Genomic DNA, 24330 nt, shown 5'->3' on the forward strand with positions numbered 1-24330 from the left:
GAAAATCAAGACTTGGACTCTTTCAGAGATCACAGTTGGGCAGCCAACTCTGCTCTCAGGACCTTGGGGGCAAAAGAGGGGCTGAGGATAGCTGTGCTCGTCTGCTAGGGCTGCCATAAATGCTGCAGACTGGGTGGCTTCAACATCAGAAACGATGACTTCTTCACAGTTCTGGAGGCTGGGAGTCCGAGATTAAGGTGTCAGCAGGGCTCCTCTCTTCTGAGGCCTCTCGCTTCAGCTTGTAAGTGCTGACTTTTCCTCCTGGTGTCTTCTTGTCATCTGCCTCCATGTGTGTCTGTCCTAATCTCTTCTTCGAAGGACGCCAACCGTACTGGATTAGGGTTCATGGCCTCCTTTAGCCTTAATTACTTTTTTTCAAAGATGAAAAAACTATATTTACTTTAGTATCTATTGCCATACATTACATTCCCAAATTTCAAAAAAATAAGGTTGTTCAGTTCAGTTCAGTTCAGTTCAGTCGCTCAGTCGTTTCCGACTCTTTGCGACCCCATGAATCATAGCACGCCAGGCCTCCCTGTCCATCACCAGCTCCCGGAGTTCACCCAAACTCATGTCCATTGAGTCGGTAATGCCATCCAGCCATCTCACTCTCTGTTGTCCCCGTCTCCTCCCGCCCCCAATCCCTCCCAGCATCAGATTCTTTTCCAGTGAGTCAACTCGTCGCATGAGGTGGCCAAAGTATTGGAGTTTCATCTTCAGCATTAGTCCTTCCAATGAACACCCAGGATTGATCTCCTCTAGAATGGACTGGTTGGATCTCCTTGCAGTCCAAGGGACTCTCAAGAGTCTTCTCCAGCACCACAGTTCAAAAGCATCAATTCTTCGGCGATCAGCTTTCTTCACAGTCCAACTCTCACATCCATACATGACCACGGGAAAAACCATAGCCTTGACTAGACGGACCTTGGTTGGATGAAACACTGGATGGGTTTCTTCTAGGTTTAGTAACAAGGAAAATAAGCTGTCTTACTTCTTCTACTCAACATCACTGAAAATCCTAGCTAGTACAGTAAGTCAAGAAAAAGGAAAATCAATGGGGTTGGGGGAGGAGCACCCAGGGTTTAATGCAGACTGTGAAAAATGTATCCAATTGGATATGCTCAATGCTTCTGAGGGCTCAGTTGCATAGGGATAGCTAGGCACCTGTGGCCAGCAATCCGTTCCACACTCGGTCCTAAGACCCAGGCTGTCCCCGGGCCTACCTCTGCTGGTAGGACAGGAGGCACTTCCAAAGTCAGCCGCACCCTTAATCTGGGAAGTCCACGGAGACTTCCATCTTCGGCATCACTTCGTGGGTGGGAATTAGTGTCACCTTCTCAACCTTTTTAGCAAACTGGAGGGTCAGCCCCCAGTTGTCTCTGTTTGGGGAACAGAAGTATTCACCTGGTTGGCTTCTTTTGACTGCAGAGTCCATCTTTTTTATTTTTTAATTGGAGGAACATTGCTTTACAATGCTGCGTTAGTTTCTGATGTACAACAACATGAATCAGCCACATGTATGCTAAGTTACTTCAGTTTTGTTCGACTCTTTGCGACCCTGTGGACTGTAACCCACCAGGCTCCTCTGTCCATGGGATTCTCTAGGCAAGAATACTGGAGTGGGTTGCCATGCCCTCCTTCAGGGGATCTTCCTGACCCAGGGATAGAACCTGCGTCTCTTGAGTCTCCTGTATGGGCAGGAGGATTCTTTACCACTAGCGCCACTTGTGAATCAGCCATAAGTATACATATATCACCTCCCTCTTGAACCTCCCTCCCACCCTCATCCCACCCCTCCAGGTCATCACAGAGCCCTGGGCTGAGCTCCCTGTGTTATACAGCAGCTTCCTATTAGCTATCTGTTTTACATACGGTAGTGTATATATGGGGCTTCCCAGGTGGCGCTAATGGTAAAGAACCTGCCTGCCAATGCGGGACACTTGGGTTTGATCCCTGGATTGGGAGGATCCTCTGGAGAAGGAAATGGCAACCCATTCCAGTATTCTTGCTTGGAGAATTCCATGGACAGAGGAGCCTGGCAGACTACAGGCCATGGGGTCGCAAAAGAGTTGGACACGACTGGAGCAACTGGGCACAGTGATGAGTCCAGTTCAGTTTAATTGCTCAGTCATGTTCCTTTGCGCCCACAGTGTACATATTGTCAATCCCAACCTCCCAATTAGCCGCCCCTCCTTCCCTTGCTGTGTCCTTCTCTACATTGCAGGGTCCATGTTGAGTGACCCTTTTGTTGGATGGTAGGGTTCCCAGGGTAGAGGGCTCTATCCTGCTGCAGTTGGGCGCCCCTTTAGGAGGGTCACGGAACTACTTACCATCCTAAGGTTCCCTCTGTTCACCATGGGGCTAATGCTGGAGTTGCCACCTCAGCCTGTCTCCTCCTTGGGGTTAGATTTGGCCATCTGTGCATCTGGTGCCTTGTTCCCAGAGCACCCAGGAGCTGCATCATCGCTGTTCATTACTCTGGGCCCCAGAGTCTGGGCTGTGAGAGGAGCAGTAGGGCAGGACAAAATTAATGGCTTTGTTTGGTAGTCTCAGATGAGGGATACGGGGCAAGGTCATGGAGCTTGATTTTGGGAAAGTGTTTGATGCATCATCTCATAAAATCTTGCTCACCAAATTAATTCCAGCGGTCAGGTGACTTGGAAACTGGCCACGGACTTGAGCAAAAGTCAGAGACGGGTGATAATGGATCTGTGAGGGAGGAGGCTCAGGGCTGCTATGCAGCTCAGAGGCAGGGTGGTTCTTAATTAAACCTTTGTCTGATGAGTGGGGTAACCGGCCCATCAATAACTGATGACAAGTGAATACAGGCAAGGCATCAGCTAGAAGGAAAAGCAGGGGCAGTGGGTGGTAAGTCAGTTGAAACTCTTCGCCTCATCTTTCCAATCTGCCCAGCACCATGAGTTCTTATAGGTGCCTCCGAGGGCAGGGTGGCCAGGGGCATGCCCTGCTTGCCTTGTTGGGGGTGAATATGCTTGCCTTTACTTGTGCTTTGTGTGTGTCTTTGCCTCTGGGGCGATGCTTCTATTGCGTGTCTCTGGCAGGCCGCCGTGTATGGTTGCCTAGGTTGTGTGTGCTGCTCTGCTCCTGGGACTTGGGCAAAACAGTGTTGTTCTCTCTGGGGACAGGCACTGTGCTGTGTGTATGTAGACCCGGGCATTCACATGTCTGTGTGTTGGTTGCAAATGTTCCTAGGTATGTCATTTTGTTGCCTGTTGCTGGAGTTTTTACATTAAGAGTGCTCAGAGCTGTTCAACTTTGATTGTCAGCCTCTGAGCCTCAGTTTCCTTATCTATTGCATGGAGATCATAGCAATACCCACCTTGTACTGCTGCTGTAAATATTAAATGAAATCATGAAAGCAAAAGTAGGTAACCGAGTTGTTGTCATTGTTATTTTGTTGCTAAGTTGTGTCTAATTCTTCTGTGACCCCATGGACTATAGGCCGCCAGGTTCCTCTGTCCATGGGGTTTTCCAGGCAAGAATACTGGAGTGGGTTGGCATTTCCTTCTCTGGGATCTTCCCAACCTGGGAATAAACCCAGTCTCCTGCATTGGCAGACGGGTTCTTTACCACTGAGCCAGTGGGGAAGCCCCGTGTAGCAGAGTAGCTGGTACTGAGTAAGCCCTTGGTGAATGCGGATTTTGATCATGGAGATGATGTAGGGAGGCAGGAGGAGATGAGAGAAGAGGATCTGGACCCCAGAAGGTGAAGGTGGTTTGTGGGCCATCGAGGAGGAGGAAGGGGAGAGGGCAGTCGTGGATAGAGCCCTTGAGTCCTGCCATGGCTGCTCCATCTGTCCAAAGAACTGAAGGAATGCAAGGGGCTCTTTCTCCCCTAGGTGGGGCTTTGTGGGTGGCGGAGGCCTGGGGGGAGCCACAGAGGGGACACCCCTGGGAGAGCGGGAGCCCCCTTCCTCTGAACCTGGTCTCCCCCCTCCTCCCCCCAACTTGTAATAAGGAGATAATGCCATTTCTAATTCTTTATTTGCCCAGAATGCCTGTTATTTTCTTTCTTTCAGAATCCAATTTTCTCCTGACATTTCTGCCTAATGTAGCAAAACTTGACCTTTGTGAAAGGACTTTGCTGGCAGCTTGCTCCCTGCCTCGGGCCCCCCAAGAACTCCTGGCTGCTCCTCCCTTAGAGAGGGGCGAGGGTCCCCACTTTACCTGGACTGCTTCTGGGTCCCCGCCTCCTCCTTCCTGTAGGGGCGGGGGCAGGATGTGTTTCCCAGGGTGCAGTGAACCTGAGGTTCCCGGCTGCTGCCTCTCACGGCAGCCGCTGCTCAGCTTTAGAACCAGGGACTCTGTTCCAGGCTGCGCTGGAGTCGAGCAGAGAGCTCAAGGCCCCTGGACCTTGTCTAACTTCTGTTGCCATTGGTGCTGTCGTGTGCAAATCAGCAACAAGGTGCGGTGCATAAACTCATCTTTATGGAAACAGCAGAACAGCTGATGGTAATGGAGATACGTAGGGTGGTACCGAATCCTGTTATTCTTGACCCCGAGCTTCAGCTTCAGGTCCACTCCCTGGTATAAGGTCACGACTCTGATGGGTGTACATGTCTGATCACCTGCTCCTCCCTTCTGAGCAGGAGATGCTCTGCTGGGAGCTGGGCACCCGGGTGTCTTCACATGGTTGTTATGCAGTTCTTCCATCCCCCTTCCCTACCAATTCAGTGGGGGAATGAGGCGGTTTGTAGGGAAAAGATATGCCGTTGTTAGGGGTTTTGTGAAGATGAGCATGCAGATGGGTTAAGGTTTACAGGCTTTTTTTAAAAAATTGGGGTACTGTATTAGGGCACTATTACAACAGCTAAGGCATGGAAGCAACCTAAGTATCCAATGGCAGATGAATGGACAAAGATGTGCTACATATAGATGATGGAATATTACTCAGTCGTTGAAAGGAAGGTTATAGGCTTTTGGTTTATAGGCTATAGGGTTAGGCTGTGTTGTCATTCACACCAGCATTCCACAGCCCTGAAGAGAGGAAGTTAGTCACAGTGTGGGGATATGAGGGGCCCTTCTAAAGAGGGCCATGGAGACAGTGCTGGGGGTCGGGGAGAGAGTGTGACAGTAAATTTGGGGTACACCTCCCTGGAGACCTTCTCTTTGTCCCCAGCCCCTTGCACCCGAAGAATGGGGTCTTCCTCCCCCACACAGTCATGGGCTGTCACCAAGATACTGCTAGTTGCTCAGTCACGTCTGACTCTTTGTGACCCCATGGATTGTAGCCCATCAGTCTCCTCTGCTTTCTCCAGGCAAGAATGCTGAAGTGGGTTGCCATTTCCTTCTCCAGGGGATATTCCTTCTCCAGGGATCCAACCCAGGTCTCCTGCATTGCAGGCAGATTCTTTACCATCTGAGCCACCAGGGAAGCCCATGTCACCAAGATAGAGCTGCCTCAAATGCAAAGGGGAAGCCCTGTTCTGTAGCTTGTCCTTAGCTTTGAGTATCTGCTCCTCCAATGAGCCATGATTACCCTCTGTGACCTCACCCAGGATGAGCTTCTCCTATGGGCTCCAGACCCACACATCCAACAGGCTGTCTCATGTCTCTCTGTGGACATCAAACAGTCATCTCAAATTTAGTATCTGCAAGGAGGAAGGTCTTGATCTCCATGCCATTCTCCAGTTGGGATCCTTCTGCAGCCTTGGGTTCATTAAATGACAGCACCACTCTCCTGGGCATTCAAGTCTCCCTCTGTGGCCTGATCCAACCCCAAAGGAATTCTGGCAACTCTCCCTCACCACCTAGCTTGAATTCATCAGCTTAATCATCTCTGTGCTCTCTTCTTGCCTGGAATGTGGCAGAATCTCCTAATTGCTTTGATGGCTTCCAGTCTTGGGTTCCTGTTTTTAAAGATGCTGGTTAGATTTTGCCATGTCCCTACCTAATACCGTTAGGTGCTCTCCTATTGTTCCTTAAAGTAAAATCCAGATGCCTTACTTTGGCCCAAAAGGTGTGTGTGGCATGGTCCCTTCTGGGTGCTTATTATACTTTTATTTTTTAAAATTTTTGACCAAATGGCATGGGGATCTTAGTTCCCTGACCAGGGATCAAACCAGCAACCTCTGCCTTGGAAGTGCAGCGTTTTAACCACTGGACTGCGGGGGAGTCTCCCTCCTATTTATCTAGACCATACTTCCGCTTCCTGTCTCACTGGCCTCCTTTCTGGCCCCCGCATCCCTCCCAGGGCTTCACACCTGCTGCCCCCACTGCCCGGAGCACACCTTCCCTGGTCCTCAGCGCAGTCTCACCCCACTTGTCTCAGCTCCAGTGTCCCCTCTCAGAGGGCATTTATGGAAGCCTTTGACTTGTGGAATGTTCAGAATGCTTGTTTGTGGCGAGTATTTCATAGATATATATTATCTTAAACTCATCAAGACATATATATATATATATATATATATATTAAATATGGACAAAACTTTTTGGAAAGTCAGCCATACCTTAATAGTAAAAAAGAAGAAAAAGGGAGGGATAATTTAGAAGTTTTGGACTAGCAGATACAAGCTGCTGTATATAAAATGGATAAGCAGTAAGGTCTTACACACTTCTAACATAGCTCTTCCCCATCGGTTTCTTGCCCCACTTTGCTTAGACCCTTTAATTCTACTCATCACAAACTGTAATTCTCTTGCTTATTCATTTGTAACTTGAACATACGTTCCCAAGAGGCCTTATCTACTGTCCACCCCCTCGTTCCTTAGTGGAGCCTATATTTGGCTGTGAGTAAATATTTGTTATAGAAGTCCTCTAAAGATAGGTGCACTTGTAAGTCTATGCATATGTGTATAAACAGGAGTCTGTGTTTGCCTTTATTACCGACGTGTTTGATGGGCATAAATATGCACGTGCTTGTGTGTGTGGATAGGCATTTACCTAAGTGCAGTTTTTACTGCTCTCCTTTCTCATCGCTAGATGAGTCCACAGTTCCTGGCGTACCGCTTTGACTCCAACGTCTCCCACTGCTGCCTTGAAGGACTGTTATCACGTCGAAAGTTGTTTGTTGAGCCTGGCAAAGTAATAACCGTGGGTGTGTTTCTCCTTTTGTTCAGAAGACTAATGACTGATTCTTTCCCCTGTACATCCTAATGAGAACAATTAAATAGCCATTAGGAGGAGAATGGAAGTGTGAACAGAAAGGCTGATGTCTTGATCATCGCTGGGCAGGGTTGCCGGGGGAGGGACTGGCTTGAAGGAATTACAGGTGTGGAGTTTTTTTTGACTTGTGTGAGTGTTAAGAATGTTTGTTGGTAACAGGGCACAGTAGTCTCACTCGTGCAGGGTGAAGAAGTCCCAGGTATCTATAGTACAGGGTAGGGCATAGTAAACAGTACAGTGTTGGACACTTACAATTTGGGGAAAAGGGTACATGTTCTATTAAATATTATTATCAAAAAAGGGGAGGGGAGAAACTTTTAGAGGTGCCAGTTAAGTTTATGGTTTATGGTGATCATTTCATATATATATATTATTTTAAACTCATTAAGACATATAAATATGTACAACTCTTTTGGTAAGTCAGCTATGCCTCAGTAAGAAAAAAAAAGGGAGGCGGGATAAATTAAGAGTTTGGGATTAGCAGATACAAACTACTGTATGTAAACTGGATAAGCAATAGGTCCTACTGCGTAGCACAGGGAGTTATATTCAGTTACCTATATAAACCATAATGGAAAATAATATGAAAAAGAATGTATTTTTTGTGTAACAATCACTTCACTGTACAGCAGAAATTAACTCAACATTGTAAATCAACTGTAGTTCATTTGAAAAAAATACTTGCTGATTTGTACACACTCTACCCTGAGGGTTCTCTGTCCTCCGGAAAGAGGGTGGGCTTAAAAAGGTGAACTTTTATTGTGGCGAGAGGATAGCATAGAACGACCAAGAAAATTTTATTCATTTATTTATTTCATTTGATTTGTAAAGTCTTTTCTTTAAAAGGTCTCAGCATCCTCTCAAGACGTGATCTGTAGCCTTGACTACCGGCAGATGTGCTGTTAGCTGGGTGGAACAAAGGAGAATAACAGCTAAGCCAGGCTCCCATGAGATGATCATGCTTACTACAGAGAGCAAGACTTAGTCCAGATCGTCCTTTAATGTCTTTATTTGTCCATCTTGCAGAAACCTGTCAAGTAACCGGCTCACCACACTCTCATGGCAGCTCTTCCAGACGCTGAGTCTTCGGGAATTGTAAGTTCAGTTTTGAAAACTGTCCAAATTGGTGGAGTGGTGGTCAGAGGTTGGTTGAAGCCACTGGAGGCCAGGCATACACCTGAAGAGGTTTTTGGGGTAGATGACGTGGGTGTACCATGTTCAGTGAGAGGGGGGCACCTCATTCCTTGGTTTCTGATGCTCTTTCTGGGCATAGTACGTTTCAGAAAATAGGAATTTCATCTCTTAGCAGGATGTAGTTTTGTGACCTGTTAGTAATTAGTTAATAACAGTACTGAATTTGTAATAATAAAGAGAGTTAGTTTATAAAAAAATAACATTTGTAATATATAGATTATTGGGTGTGCTTTCATTTACATGACCTCTGATTTATCATCACCAGTGTCAATCAAGGTAGGTGTTATTATGCTTCACGTAAAAATGGTATCTCCAACCTTTAAGGTGAGGGTTTTTTAGCTCCAGAAAGGCATGTGAGACACAGCCAAGATCACCTTGCTAGGGATTGTCAGAACCAGGACTTGAACACAAGCCTTTAGTTTCAGATTGCATGTCTTTTCCACTTCTCATTCTGTCAGCCTATTTGGCTTGAGTATGGGCATCCTGAAGGGACAAAGCCCATATATTTATTCAATATGCCTGTGGACCTAAGCTTAGCTTTACTGCATTCTGAGACTGATCAGTGTGCTCCTACCCCAGCTAGCCATTTTTCACAAACACATATTGGATGGATGAGTGAAAACTTGTGACCATGGCTGGAAAAAATAACTCATGTTGTCGTGTGAGTCATCAGGGTCAGCTCTGTGCATGAAGGACCGGCATGTTATGTTGAGAGAACAAATCAAGGAATAAATTGCAAAGGGATTGAACATGGATGGAATTAGGGACTCAGGGTTCCAGAGACACTGCTCACGTGTCTTCTCTTTTACTTGGTGACTCCGATCCAAGTTTACTGAATGCAGATTGCTTTCCTATCCTTTGCTGCTGCTGCTGCTGCTAAGTCGCTTCAGTTGTGTCCGACTCTGTGCGACCCCATAGACAGAAGCCCACCAGGCTCCCCCGTCCCTGGGATTCTTTACCAAGAGGCAATGAATGACGTTGGATCCCTGACCATGCTGTTGGCCTTTCAACTTGTTCTCCCTCCAACTGGTTAAGACCTGAGTTCAAGGATGAGTCATAACCATTTCTGACCCAGTTGGTCAGGAGGGAGAATATGTACATTGCCATGACAGTCCGGTATATATCCTACTCGTCCTCATGGAGTAGGTGTCTACATGATGCTGGAAGAGGCCATTCCAGGGATGGGAAGGGCAGAAAGGGTCTCTTTGACAGTGTTGGAGGGTTTAGGATAAAACCGCTTTCCTACCTTAGGACTTTGCCCTTCCCACTAGCCTTCTCCTCTGCTATGAGCACAATAGCTGTAGTGATCAGAGTTCATATATGGCTACCATATATCAGGTCATTTATGGCTACCGTCCAGATGTACATCATTAAAAACTGAGCTTGAACAAAAGGTAAATATATACTCATGTGCATTCATGCTAAGTTGATTCAGTTGTGTCTGACTCTTTGCTACCCTATGGACTGTAGCCCACCAGGCTCCTCTGTCCATGGGATTCTCCAGGAGGGAATAATGGAGTGGGTTGCTATAGCCTCCTTCAGGGGATCTTCTCAATCCAGGGATTGAACCGGCGTCTCCTGTGTCTTCTGCATCGGCAGGCAGGTTCTTTACCACTAGTACCACCTGGGAAGCTCAAATATGTACTCACTAATTTATAAAACACGGAGAAACTGGACAATGTCACAGAGACATCTCAGCATCAGGTTGGTCCACCTGATGCACTTGTGTTCATTCCCATCTTTGTAGGTAGACAAGACGTTGAAGGTAAATGAACATGATTGCCTTGATCACCACTAATGCTGACTTCTGAGGTCTTACTTTGTTGCAGGCACTGTGCCAAGCAATCTATCGAGTTATGTATGTTATTTAATCCTTATAACAATTCTATCAGGTCAGAATGACTACTATCACTTCGCCTTTGGGAACCCTGGGGGTGCTTAGCAAGGTTAAGTATCTTGGTTAAGGTCACCTGTTAGCTGAATGGCAGCACATGGACTCAAGATCTTGACTATTATGTTCAGCCATCTCCCACCTTTTTCAGTCTTTTTTTCAATCCAGGTGTGTTAGTCACTTAATCATGTCTGACTCTTTGTGACCCCATGGACTATATAGCCCACCAGGCTCTCCTGTCCACGGGATTCTCCAGGCAAGAAAACTGGAGTGGATAGCCATTCCCTTCTGCAGGGGATTTTCCAAACTCAGGGATTAAACCCAGATCTCTCCCATTTCAGGCAGATTCTTAACCATCAGAGCCACTAGGGAAACCCTTCCAATCCAAGGATAGGTCCATTCTATGATAATTTTCAAACAAATGTGTGATTGCAGTTTTTCCGTACCTTACTTTAAAACTGACCAGGGGCCCTTACCTAAAGGATCTAGTTGGGGGCACTCTCTTTCTTGCGAGTCTTTTATTTAGTTCTCCCAAGAACCCAGCCCTTTCATCCATGGGAGTCCAGGGACAGCATCTCTCCAGGGGACATCTTTGTCTGCCATTGGAATTATTGAGACAACGTTCAGTGCTCCTTCTAAAAGTCATTGGCTGCTAAATCAATGGTGTGCTGCCCCCATGACCTATTTCTCGGAGTTTTAGAAACAGTTGTTCCATGGATATATATTTAAAGAAAATGTCAGATTTCTCCCAGAGGCTCATGGGACTCTGCATTCATCTTTGCCCGGGATCAATACACCAGTGAGCTGGCTGTGACTTATGGCGGAATGAAGACGTTCCCTCCAGGGCGAGTCACTGTGGGAGAAGCACCATGTCCACGGAGTATTTTATTTCTGTCATATTGTTAAATAGGAAAAGAATATATTGGAAAATAAAGAAACCCCTCTCTGAGGGAGCAGTCGCCTGGTAGGGGTCTTTTTTTTTTTTTTTTTTGAGGAAGAATTGAATGTTGAGAGTGGAAAATTTATCTCTTGGCTGGAGAGGCCGCATGTTGGCTCTTAGCTGTGGCTGTGATTAAAATCCAAACAATTCCAGTTCCTGGCAAATGGAAGAGGGGGTCGTATTTTCTTGTCTGACTTCCTGATTAGTCCACATGGCGCCATCTGCCACGAGCCATGTAGACTGCCAGGGTCTGCCCAATGGAGCCTGCAGGCTGGGGTGTGGGGAAGGGTTCGGTAGTTCCAGGAAGAAAGACTATTGGTGCTAGAGGAGATGACTTTGTGAGCCAGAGCACCTAGATCATCGCAAGGGTAGAGGTGCGAGGCTTCCAGTGACCTTGCGCAGAAACAGAAGGATCAAACTAGGGCTTTCGACAGCTTCTTAGCACATTTTATTCCTTCGTGGGGGATCTCTGCCTGCCCCAACCAGCCCCTCCTCTGATCTTTGATAGAAGGATGAATGCTGTTGGGATTCCCCGTCAGAAGGCTGAGTGTGTATAACTTTTCCAGTAGCAGAGAAGGATAAAGAAGAGACGTGTGGCTCAGCAGTAAAGAATCTGCCTGCCAACGCAGGAGGCGCTGAGACGTGGTTCAGTCCCTGGGTTGGGAAGATCCCCTGGAGAAGGAAATGGCAACTCACTCCAGTATTCTTGCCTAGAAAATCCCGTGGACAGAGGAGCCTGGCGGGCTACAATCCACAGGGTCACAAAGAGTCGGATGTGACAGTGACTAAACAACAGCAACAATGTGTAAGAGGTCCAGTCTCAGCCCAGGGAGCAGCCCCACAGTGGGGTGGGGATGGCAGATGAGGAGTTGGAGGCCTGGCCAAACGAAATAACTGACCTAACATCGCATGGAAATTAGTAGGAATTGGCCACCTCATGCGACGAGTTGACTCACTGGAAAAGACTCTGATGCTGGGAAAGGTTGGGGGCGGGAGGAGAAGGGGACGACGGAGAATGAGATGGCTGGATGGCATCACCGACTCTGTGGACATGAGTTTGAGTGAACTCCGGGAGTTGGTGATGGACAGGGAGGCCTGGCGTGCTGTGATTCATGGGGTCTCGGAGAGTCGGACACGACTGAGCGACTGAACTGAACTGAACTGAGTATTGTGAGTATTAGCATTGCTGCCACCCAGGTCTGCTCTTTTCAAAGACCAGCTCTTTTCTGACCCAACTTAGCTCCACAGCCCACATGCTTTGTATCTCCTTCCAGAAGCCACTCTTAACATGGCAGCTCCCCTTGGAATCAACAGGGGAAAGAAATGGAATCCAAAGGGAAAAAAAATCCAAACAAGTTAGCATTGCAGGGCCCGCGCCATGTACCAGACACTTCTTTCACTCATTTCTCATTTACTTTTGTGAGATAAAGGGTATGGTCTTGGCTGAGCACCTGGCCCACCACTTCTCACCGGTCCAGGCTGGTTTTTTCTTAGTGATAAAAACTGGAAGCATCTTTCAAGACTTGCATCAGAGTAGCTGGCAGTCTTCCAATGGAATGTTGCTGCTGCTGCTAAGTCGCTTCAGTTGTGTCCGACTCTGTGCGACCCCATAGATGGCAGCCCACGAGGCTCCGCCATCCCTGGGATTCTCCAGGCAAGAACACTGGAGTGGGTTGCCATTTCCTTCTCCATCCAATGGCATAGGTTTGGAAAAATTTGAGTTGGTGCTGCACAGTGCTCTCTGAAGTTTTTGGTTTCGGCAAGATGGTGTCTTCCCATTACCAAGAAGATGGGAACTGTCCATTGAGAAAGTCGAGCAAGAATCAAAGAGATTGCCTCCAAGATAAAGAATAAATTAGAAAGAAAAGAAGCTTGGATTCTGAATCCCATGATACAATTTAGGCAAAGACGAAAGGCACCAGAGGATATAAACTCACAGTGCAGAAACCCTTAAGAAATACCCTAAGGACCATTAGTGTATCTCCAACAGGCTTCTCTTAATACCCTGCATGCACTGAGCAGACATGATTAAAATAGACTGGAATATTTCATTTTCTTAAAGCAAAGTGATAATTACATCTGGTATAATCTGCAGATTCAATAGACTTGGTAAAATATTAACTTGGTTTCAGGGATGGTTTTGTGCTATCCTGGCACTTCCCTTCTCCCAGTCCTGGCCCTGACTGCTTGCCACGGTTCTTCAAGTCACTCAACAAGCTAGTTAAGGGGTTCCCTGGTTGCTCAGTGGTTAAGAAGGCACCTGCCAGTGTAGGAGACTTGGGTTCCATCCTTGGTCTGGGAAGATCCCACATGCCTTGGAGCAGCTAAGCCCGTGTGCCACAACTACTGAGCCTGTGAGCCGCAGCCACTGAAGCCTCAGCACCCTAGAGTCCCTGCTCCGCCTCAAGAGAAGCCACCACAGTGAGAAGCCTGCACACAGCAACTAGACAGTAGACTCCACTCACAGCAAATAGAGAAAAACCTGTGCAGCCACCAAGACCCAGCACAGCCTAAATAAATAAATAGTTTCCCAGGGGACTCAGTGGTAAAGAATCCGCCTGCAATGCAGGAGACCTGGGTTCAGTCCTTGGGTCGGGAAGATCCCCTGAAAAAGGAAATGGTAACTCACTCAGTTATTCTTGCCTAGGAAATCCCATGGACAGAGGAGCCTGGTGGGCTACAGTCCATGAGGTCTCAAAAGAATTAGACATGACTTAGTGACTAAACAACCAACAACAGCAAAATAAGTAAATAAACAATCAGACTAATAATACTGTTATTATAATAATAACCTGACCTCTTTATCGCCCCTATAACTTCAGAAAGCATGTTAACATCAGTTCAGTTCAGTTCAGTCGCTCAGTTGTGTCCGACTCTCACTAATCCTCACAATAACTATAAGGAAGGAAGGTTGAACCCACTTATAGAACCCTTTATAGAAGTTAAAACAGAGACTTGCAGAATGAAGTTACTTTCTGTCTTCATATCCTAGGGCTGCCTTAACATATTTCTACAAATTTGGTGGCTTTGAACAGTAGAAAATGATTCTCTCCCTGTTCTGGAGCCCAGAAGTCCAAAATCAAAGTCCAAAAGCCTCTGCAGGATACACACACTGCAGAGGCTCTAGGGAGAGCCCTTCCTTGCCTTTTCCAGTGTCTAGTGGCCTCTGGTGGTCCTCAGCTTGTGGGAGCACCATTCCAGTCTCTGCCTCCATCTTCACGTGGCCATCTTCCCCACCTCTCTTGTCTTTGATCTTTCCCTCCTTTCTCTTTCTCTCTCTCTTTGGCTGCACAGCATGGCATGTGAAACTTCCCTGAGCAGGGACTGAACTCATGCTCCCTGCAGTGACCACTGGGGAAGTCCTTTCCCTCCTTCCTCTTCTATGGATACCGGTCATTGGGTTTATGGCCCACCGTATTCCAACATGATCTCATTCATGATTTAACTTGATTATATCTGCAAAGACTCTGTTTCCAAAAGGGTCACATTCACAGCTACTGGGACTTAACGCTTTGGTAGAGGAGGAGACGCTCTTCAGTCTACTATGGCCCCCCAAGGTGACACAGCTGGCTCAACTCAGAGCTTCGGGTACTTTTTTAACGATCGGGATGCTGGCATCTTCAGGTGCCCTTTGGGCACAGTTTCTTCTGTGACAACAGATTTGGGTCTTTTCCCCATTTTCCACTACCTGGCACCAGGATTGCCACCCACAGCACCGATACTGCAGAGGGGAGAAGAAAACCAGAGTGATGACTGGCAGGGAATCAGTGTTTTCTAAACACCCAGTCTTGGCGTTGGCTGTTCAGCTGAGTGTCTGTGTGCACAGACTCAGATGAGGCTGAGTTAATCTGCAGGAAGCCCCAGGGGCCCTGCAATTAGGCCCCGGGCCATCTTGGGGCAAGGGCTGGGTGTTGGTAATCTGTGCTCTGAAGCAGCTGCTGCTGTATTATTCATGGGGCTGCCTGCATTATTGATGGAGCCCGGGAAGGCTGGCTTTAGGCTCCAGGAGTCTGTCCCTGAAGCCCTGGCTGAAGGCTCCACTGCTCCAGGTCGGACTGGATGGGAGAACGGACAGCATCATTTAGACCCAGGACTTGCCCTTCTTTGCTTCTGGTCCATTTCACTGATTTTTTGTTTTTTTTAAAAATTTTATCAATTAATTTATTTGGGGCCTGTGCTGGGTCTTCCTTCCTGCACAGGGTCTTGTCCAGTTGTGGCGAATGAGGGCTGCTCTCTAGTTTCGGTGCATGGGCTTCTCACTGCCGTGGTTTCTCCTGGTCCAGATCACGGGCTGTAGGGTACTCGGGCTTCAGTAGTTGCGGTTTTTGGCCCCGAGAGCACAGGCTGAATAGTTGGTGACACATGGGCTTAGTTGTTCCACCGCATGCCGGATCCTCCCAGATCAGGGGTCGAATCCGTGTCTCCTGCATTGGCAGGCAGATTCTTTACCCATGAGCCAGCAGGAAAGCCCCCACTGCACTATTTAACTCTCTTATCAGATTATGAGATGACAGTGGATTTGCTCAGTGAGATGCTTGGTGCACTACTGTTCTGAGCCTCAACATACTCTGTGCCATATGTATGTCTCACTGTCCAGGAGGAGGGTCCGGAGGGGTAGGGGGAGAACTCAGGATTCTTCTGCAGTTTTCAGGAGACTCTGGGTTGGAGGAAAGGAACAAGTCTGTGGTGCTTGCCTTCTGGAGGAGAAAGAGGGAAGGAACTAAACAAGCCATTAGCGTGCCCATGCCTGGCGGGGTCTTAGCCATGCCCCACATGTCTCACTAGCTCCTCCTGCCAGCTTCAGGGTGTTGAGGCATCAGCCTCCTTTCTGGGGGACACTCCTAAGATGTGGGGAAAGACAGTAGTGCAGGGCTCAGACAAGGGGCAGACCTGAATAAAGCACATGTGACCTGAAGCAGCCTGGCCAAGCCTCTCACTTGTCTAGTATTTTCCACCCAGGTGGGTAATTTGTATTTTTACAGCTACTTAATAATGAATGACCACATCTTGTCAAGTAAGCAACTGGGAAAAATCAGGCTGACCTGGTTCAGTTGCATATATTCCAGCATCTGGACCCTCATTATCCTTCCAACAGGGCTGACAGGCCTCTCCTCTCAGCCCCCACAGTGTGAATCCCAACCAGTTCTCCACTTCCCTTCCCCCAAGGCAGGCTGGGCAGTTTCTTCCCTCCAGAAAAAACCTCTCTGGTTTTCTCCTGTCTACATTTTCTCTCTTCTCTTTCTCATTTCTCAGCCACTGCAGATGCATCTATCTTAATCCCAGGGCAAACCCCTCCGGGGGTCCTTAACTTCATCCCTCACTTTCCTGCCCTAGGACCTTCCCTTCCCCGCCCCCGCCCCCGGCCCTGCCCTCCACCCCAGCCCTGATATGTTTCCCTTCTTCCTTTCCACTGGTTTCTTCTCTTCTGTTTTTCAAACAAAGACATTTCTGTCCACCATTAACTTCCTGTGCCCTGGAGCATAAAACCTTGGGGTCATATTTTACTCTTTCCTTATCTTCTTCCTCCAATGAAGCACCAAACACCGTCTTGTCTTCCTTTATGATGTTTGCTCCATTTTTCCTTTCACTCTCCCCAAATTGATTGCAGAATTCCAAATTTGAATGCAGAGTTTTCCAAATTTGAATGCATCCTTTTGAATGAAGAGTTCCAAAGAATAGCAAGGAGAGATAAGAAAGCTTTCCTCAGCGATCAATGCAAAGAAATAGAGGAAAACAATAGAATGGGAAAGACTAGAGATCTCTTCAAGAAAATTAGAGATACCAAAGGAACATTTCATGCAAAGATGGGCTCGATAAAGGACAGAAATGGTATGGATCTAACAGAAGCAGAAGATATTAAGAAGAGGTGGTAAGAATACACAGAAGAACTGAACAAAAAAGATCTTCACGACCAAGATAATCACGAGGGTGTGATCACTGACCTAAAGCCAGACATCTTGGAATGTGAAGTCAAGTGGGCCTTAGAAAACATCACTACGAACAAAGCTAGTGGAGGTGATGGAATTCCAATTGAGCTGTTTCAAATCCTGAAAGATGATGCCTTGAAAATGCTGCACTCAGTATGCCAGTAAATGTGGAAAACTCAGCAGTGGCCACAGGACAGGAAAAGGTCAGTTTTCATTCCAATCCAAAAGAAAGACAATGCCAAAGAATGCTCAAACTACTGCACAATTGCACTCATCTCACACGCTAGTAAAGTCATGCTCAAAATTCTCCAAGCCAGGCTTCAGCAATACATGAACCATGAACTTCCAGATGTTCAAGCTGGATTTATAAAAGGCATAGGAACCAGAGATCAAATTGCCAAGATCCATTGGAGCATAGGAAAAGCAAGAGAGTTCCAGAAAAACATCTACTTCTGCTTTATTGACTATAACAAAGCCTTTGACTGTGTGGATCACAACAAACTGTGGAAAATTCTGAAAGAGATGGGAATACCAGACCACCTGACCTGCCTCTTGAGAAACCTGTATGCAGGTCAGGAAACAACAGTTAGAACTGGACATGGAACAACGGACTGGTTCCAAATAGGAAAAGGAGTGCGTCAAGGCTGTATATTGTCACTGTGCTTATTTAACTTATATGCAGAGTACATCATGTGAAATGCCGGGCTGGATGAAGCACAAGCTGGAATCAAGATTGCCGGGAGAAATATCAATAGCTTCAGATATGCAAATGACACCACCCTGATGGCAGAAAGCGAAGAAGAACCAAAGAGCCTCTTGATGAAAGTGACAGAGGAGAGTGAAAATGTTGGCTTAAAAGTCAACATTCAGAAAACTAAGATCATGGCGTCTGGTCCCATTCCGTTCCATTCAGTCACTCAGTCGTGTCCGACTCTTTGCGACCCCGTGGACTATAGCCTACCAGGCTTCTCCGTCCATGGGATTCTCCAGGCAAGAATACTGGAGTGGGTTACCATCTCCTTCTCCAGGGGATCTTCCCGACCCAGGGATCAAACCTGGGTCTCCCGCATTGGAGGCAGACGCTTTAACCTCTGAGCCACCAGGGAAGCCCTCTGGTCCCGTTACTTCATGGCAAATAGATGGGGAAACAATGCAAACAATGAGAGACTTTATTTCTTTGGGCTCCATAATCACTGCTGATGGTGACTGGAGCCATGAAATTAAAAGATGCTTGCTCCTTGGAAGAAAAGCTATGACCAACCTAGACAGCATATTAAAAAGCAGAGACATTACTTGCCAAATCTGTTACGTTGCCAACAAAGGTCCGTCTAGTCAAAGCTATGGTTTTTCCAGTAGTCATGTATGGATATGAGAGTTGTACTATAAAGAAAGTTGAGCACTGAGGAGTTGATGCTTTTGAACTGTGGTGTTGGAGAAGACTCTTGAGAGTCCCTTAGACTGCAAGGAGATCCAACCAGTCAATCCTAAAGGACACCAGTTCTGAATGTTCATTGGAAGGACTGATGCTGAAACTGAAGCTCCAATACTTTGGCCACCTGATATGAAGAACTGACTCATTGGAAAAGACCCTGATGCTGTGAAAGACTGAAGGTGGGAGGAGAATGGGAGAACAGAGGGTGAGATGGCTGGATGGCATCACTGACTCGATGGACATGAGTTTGAGTAAGCTCCAAAAGTTGGTGATGGACAGGGAGGCCTGGCGTGCTGCAGTCCATGGAGTCGCAAAGAGTCAGACACAACTGAGCAACTGAAGTGAACTGAACTCCCCAATTTTTACCTTTCTATTCCAGGCTGTTAGTAACTGAACAGCAGTTCTGTTATGGTGGTCCAGGGCCTTACTGGCAGATCACAAGGTTAAATCTCTTTTCATAATAATCCTGCCATGTTATTTGCCTTTTTCACTCCCATGTTCAAAGAAGTTTTCTAGAGGCCACGTGATGTATGCTAACATCCTTCCTCTGATGCTCAATGGAGTTTTTGCTAATGCATTCTTGTGTTTTAATCTTTTCCCAGTTTTAATTTCTAATATGGTAAATTGTGATAAGTATCATGCACCTAAAAGCTCTTTGAGATCCTCAGTCATCTATCAGGGTGAAAAGGAGTTCTGAGACCAAAAAGCTGGAGAGCACTGACCTGGAGCCTGCCATCCTGAATGGTGCCTATGTGTGCCTGAGAAAAGATGCCTCTTTTGGGCGGATAGAGCCCCATACCTGGCACCAGGTCTGTTCAAGGGTGCTTGTTTCATCCCTGTTCCTCGCTTTGGCTGGGCGCTTTGAGACATGTACAAACTTCCCCACTGTGCAACGTGACCCTGTGTTTCTCGGACATCCTAACTCATGTCCCAGTCTCCAGCTCGCCTCCTCTCTGGGTCTTCCTGTCCAGCATTGTTGGATTGCTCTTCTTACAATTTTGTTCACATCACTGTCCAACTGCAAGGACTCCAGTGGTTCCCACGGCCTTCTGGATGCATTTCAGGCTTCCTGATGTGGCCATGAACGTCCTACACCATCTGGCTTTCACTTGTGCTTCCAGCTTTATTTCCTGGTGCTCCTTGACACAGACTCTCTGCCGTGGTGCACCTTTGTTTTTCTTGTTTTCACAGTCCAGTCAGTAACAGGCCCTCTAATTCTTTTCCTAGTCACTCCCTCCACAAGCCCCAAAGTCAGGGGTCCTGCTCACTCCTCTTAGAATCCCCTATCTAGCAATGCCTTGCCCGTGATAGATGATGTGGAAGGTGCATGAATTTTGGAGTCCAACAGGCTGAGATTTGAGGCTCTGAGGCTTCCCCTATGACTCAGCAAGTAAAGAATCCCGCTGTAGTGTAGGAGACACAGGGAAGAGCTTTGATCCCAGGGTTGGTAAGACTTCTGGAGGAGGAAATGGCAACCACTCCAGTATTCTCACCTGGAGAATTCCATGGACAGAGGAACCCAGCAGGCTACAGTCCACGGGGTCGCAAAGAGCTGGACACGACTGAACACATAAACTCACTTTGTCACACACCAGTCGAGGGACTTGACTCTTCCAAACATGAGCAGGGGAGTCCCTCATCTGTGTGGTGATGGGACTTGGCTGTCTCTGAGTGTAGTTGTGAGAGGCAGATGCTTGATAAAAGTTAGTTTTCATCTCCTTTGCTGAGCGAGTGTGGTGTGTGGAGAAAAATCACGGGCACTTTTAGACCAAGAGGATATCACACATGCTGCCTTTGCTGTCCTGTTGGCTGGAAAACACTTGATTCCTGCCCCCAAGGGCCTCTCTTGTTTCTTCTTTTATTTAAAATATTATTCATTTATTTGACTGTGCCGCATCTTTGATCATCGTTGTGGCATTCAGGGTCTTTAGTTGCGGCATGTGCGATCTAGTTCCCTAACGAGGGATGGAACCCAGGCCCCCTGTGTTGGGATTGTGAAGTCTTAGACACTGGACCACCAGGGGAGTCCCTCTCATTTTTTTTTTTTTTTTGCCTGAAAGCTGGTTGATGCTGATGCCTGCTTCACTACTTTGGAATTTGCCACCTATCTTAGTGCAGTTACCCAAGCGCCCCTCCCTCTGGGCATCAACAGAGTCATCCCCATACTGGCCCACAAGGAGAATCATGTTCCCTTGAGCAATACAGGCATTTCATTTATCAGGTGCCCTTGACCTCAGGAGTTTTACATCAGCTAATGCCCTTCAGTTTTCCGCTAATAACTCCCTTCTGGAGGGGTGGTGAGGAAGGCCTTGAACTTGATTCTTCCTCCATTAGATGGTCTTCTTCACCAAGATGAATGCTCCCAGGAAACAGGGACTGATTATTCGTTTCCATTTCAACAGCACTCACTCCAGGTAGAGCCAGACATGGGAGAGGTGCTTATTAAGGATTTTGTTGACTCTGTGAAAGAATAAAGCTGGTCCCAAGATGGGCTTTGAGAAAATGTTGGAAATAGCTAACTACCTTCTCTCCAAGGAGAAAAGCTTCTTCCTTCCTTTCTACTTACCTTCCTTCAATTTTTCTTCCTCCTTTTATTCATTCAACAGGTATTTAAGTGCCAGGCTTAGTTATAGGTATTGGGAATACAGCAGTGAACCTAATAGTCAATGTCTCTGACTTTGACGGAATTTAATTTTTATTTAGGGAGATAAAGCAAATAAATATTTATTTTTTAAACTTTTTTCTGTATCCATTCTATATATAATAGTTTGTATCTTCTAGTCCCAAACTCCCAAGCAAGCAAATAAATATTTAAACTGATGCTCAGTTCAGTTCAGTTCAGTTCAGTCGCTCAGTCGTGTCTGACCCTTTGTGACCCCATGAATCACAGCACGCCAGGCCTCCCTGTCCATCACCAACTCCCGGAGTTCACTCAAACTCATGTCCATCGAGTCGGTGATGCCATCCAGCCTTCTCATTCTCTGTCGTCCCCGTCTCCTCCCTAGGCAGTGACAAATCCTAGAAGGAAGAAAATAGGTGAGGAGCTGAGCAGTGTGAGGGCGTGGGTTGAGGGTGGCTTTCCTACAGAGGTGGTCAGAGAAGGCCATAGGAGATCGAGGGAGCTGATCTCACAGATATGTTCTGGGGCCAAACTCTGTAGACAGAGAAGATAACAGGTGCAAAGGCCCTGAGGCAGGAGCATGCAGGTCATCCTGCTGACCTTGACCCACAGCAAGGTCAGTGTGGCTGAAGAAGAGGAGGAGGGTGAGGCAGGCGATGAGAGATGACAGAGGGTGGTGCCGATTCCATAGGTCTTTGACTTTGACTTTCGATAAGTTGGGAGGCCACTTGGAGGGTTTTGAGGATAGGAGCTTCCCAAAATGACATATTTAAAAGGTCTGTTTGCCAGATGAGTTCGGTGGAATGGATTTTCTTTTTAATAAGCTTATTCATTTAGAAACTATAAATCTGTGAACTTCCATGAAGTTACTTCTTTAGTTGTTCAGTCGCTCAGATGTGTCCAGCTCTTTTCAATCTCATGGACTGCATGCAGCACGCCAGGCTTCCCTGTCCTTCACTGTCTCCCAGAGTTTACGCAAACTCATGTCCATAGAGTCAGTGCTGCCATCCAACCATCTCATCCTCTGTCACCCCCTTCGCCTCTTGCCCTCAGTCTTCCCCAGCATCAGGGTCTTTTCCAATGAGTCGGCTCTTTGCATCAGGTAGCCAAAGTATTGGAGCTTCAGCTTCAGCATCAGTCCTTCCAATGAACATTCAGGGCTGATTTCCTTTAGGATTGACTAGTTTGATCTCCTTGCTGTCCAAGGTACTCTCAAGAGTCTTCTCCAACACCACCGAAAGATCAATTCTTTGGTGCTCAATACTTCTTTAGAGACGCTGCTAAATGCCTTCTCTCATGAGTATGAGGAGCAGGTGGGGGCCCTTGGCTTTAGGGCCCTGGGAGGGAGCAGGGCCTCCCTTGGTTCAGGGGTTCCCTGAACTTGCTTCTCGCCCACAGGAAGTTGGAGCAGAACTTCTTCAACTGCAGCTGTGACATCCGCTGGATGCAGCTGTGGCAGGAGCAGGGGGAGGCTAAGCTCAACAGTCAGAACCTCTACTGCATCGGCGCCGATGGCTCCCAGTTGCCACTCTTCCGCATGAACATCAGCCAGTGCGGTGAGTGAGCCCCCCCGGCCTGGCTGGCTCCACGCTGACCTCCCACAGACCCCAGGGACGGTGTGGCACCTCAGCAAAGGAAGCCAGGGCGTTCCTTCCCCACTGCCCTCCCAACCTCGAATTCTCCACACTGACTGTGGATCCGGCTTCCTTCTTACTTCCTGCTCGCTTCTGTCCCTTCATGAGCCAGCTGTGGGAAGGTTGGCTTCAGGCAGCGGTCCCCAATCTTTTTGGCACCAGGGATTGGTTTCATGGAAGACAATTTTTCCTTGGATGGAGGATGGATGGGTTGAGGGGAGGATGGCATGGTTTGGAGATGATTCAAGCACATTACATTTACTGTACACTTTATTCCTACTTTTATTACATCAGCTCCACCTCAGATCATCAGGCATTAGGTCCTGGAGGCTAGGGACTCCTGGTTTCAGGGATGCAGAAAAGAGTTATGTGTGCCCTCTTTGTGATCAGACCAGAGTCCTTGAGCCCTGTAGTTTCTTGTTAAGCAAACCTCGAGGAGTGCAGGTCCAGGTGTGGTCTCTGGGTCTCCTTTATTAGGACATCTAAGGGACTTTTAGAGAAGCAGATGTGTGGGCCTGATCACTCATGTCTGACTTACAAGATCAGAGTGTCTGGGGATGAGTTTGGAAATCTGAATTTCTAGCAAGCTCCCCAGGGGAGTCTGAAGCAGATCAGAGTTTTGAGAGCCAGTGCCCAAAGTGGAAGATGTCATTTGACGTCATTGATAGAGTTTCCTGCCTTGAGCAACTGTCCTCCCCTCCAACCCTGCCCCCCATCCCCTCCACCAGTCAAGCTGCGTGGATTTACGTCCTGAGATCTGACGTCTGGAGCTGGTGTGAGGCTTCTGAGTCTTGGGGTACTTTTAAGAGTCAAGCAGTTTGTGTTGGAGTCATTATTAGACAAGGCAGGAAGTGCCGTCATTGCCCTCATGGACAGAGTTTTGGTCACAAGCTCTTCCTTATCTCTTCACCCACCCTGTCCTCCCTCCCAGACCTTCCTGAGATCAGCGTGAGCCATGCCAACCTGACGGTCCGAGAGGGTGACAATGCTGTCATCACCTGCAACGGCTCAGGCTCGCCTCTTCCCGACGTGGACTGGATAGTCACTGGATTGCAGTCCATCAACACCCACCAGGTAGGTGTCCGAGCCTTGGACCTGTCACCTATTAGTCTTAATGAGCTGAATCATGAAGAGAAGCAAGAGATGTAAGAATAAGAAAGAAGAAGAGGGGAAGTTTGTGGTCCTCCTTACAAGAAGAAAGGCAGAGACTTGGGTGCTACCCAGCCGCAACTTTTTCTGGCCAAATTGATCTCAAACAGAATATAAACATCTCTGTACCTTACCTTCCTCATCTGTGAAATGGGTATAATGCTACCATTCGACTCATAGAGTAAGTGTGAGGGTTACCTGAGCTCTTGACTGTAGAGAACTTGGCCTTTGGTCAGTGTGCCTTCACTGGAAAGGCCTCTTTCACTTTCTGCCCATCTTCCTTTTGATTCCTGAAGGTGTTGGGGAGTGAGGTGGGGGAGACTTGTGGAAACTGTTTGATTATTGCCTTTGTTTTGGTGCCATCATCTAATTTTTCTGTTTTGAATCTTTTTTTAAAATTTTTATGTGGTAAAGTGTAC

General features: G+C 47.3%; 1 protein-coding gene across 6 annotated transcripts in view; it reads left to right on the plus strand.

The window, feature by feature from the left end:
* Positions 1–24330, plus strand: part of NTRK3 (neurotrophic receptor tyrosine kinase 3) — a 436755-nt gene that overhangs the window by 110859 nt on the left and 301566 nt on the right. For all 6 annotated transcript variants that reach the window (XM_088829672.1, XM_088829668.1, XM_088829669.1 and 3 more), the window contains 3 exons: positions 8151–8219; positions 22527–22684; positions 23694–23836. In XM_088829672.1, coding sequence (XP_088685798.1) covers positions 8151–8219; positions 22527–22684; positions 23694–23836 — 370 coding nt within the window. The remainder of the gene's footprint in view (positions 1–8150; positions 8220–22526; positions 22685–23693; positions 23837–24330) is intronic.

This window comes from Moschus berezovskii, chromosome 21, assembly GCF_049115385.1.
Source record: "Moschus berezovskii isolate FMDL1 chromosome 21, NW_MosBer_1.0, whole genome shotgun sequence".
NCBI lineage: Eukaryota > Metazoa > Chordata > Mammalia > Artiodactyla > Moschidae > Moschus > Moschus berezovskii.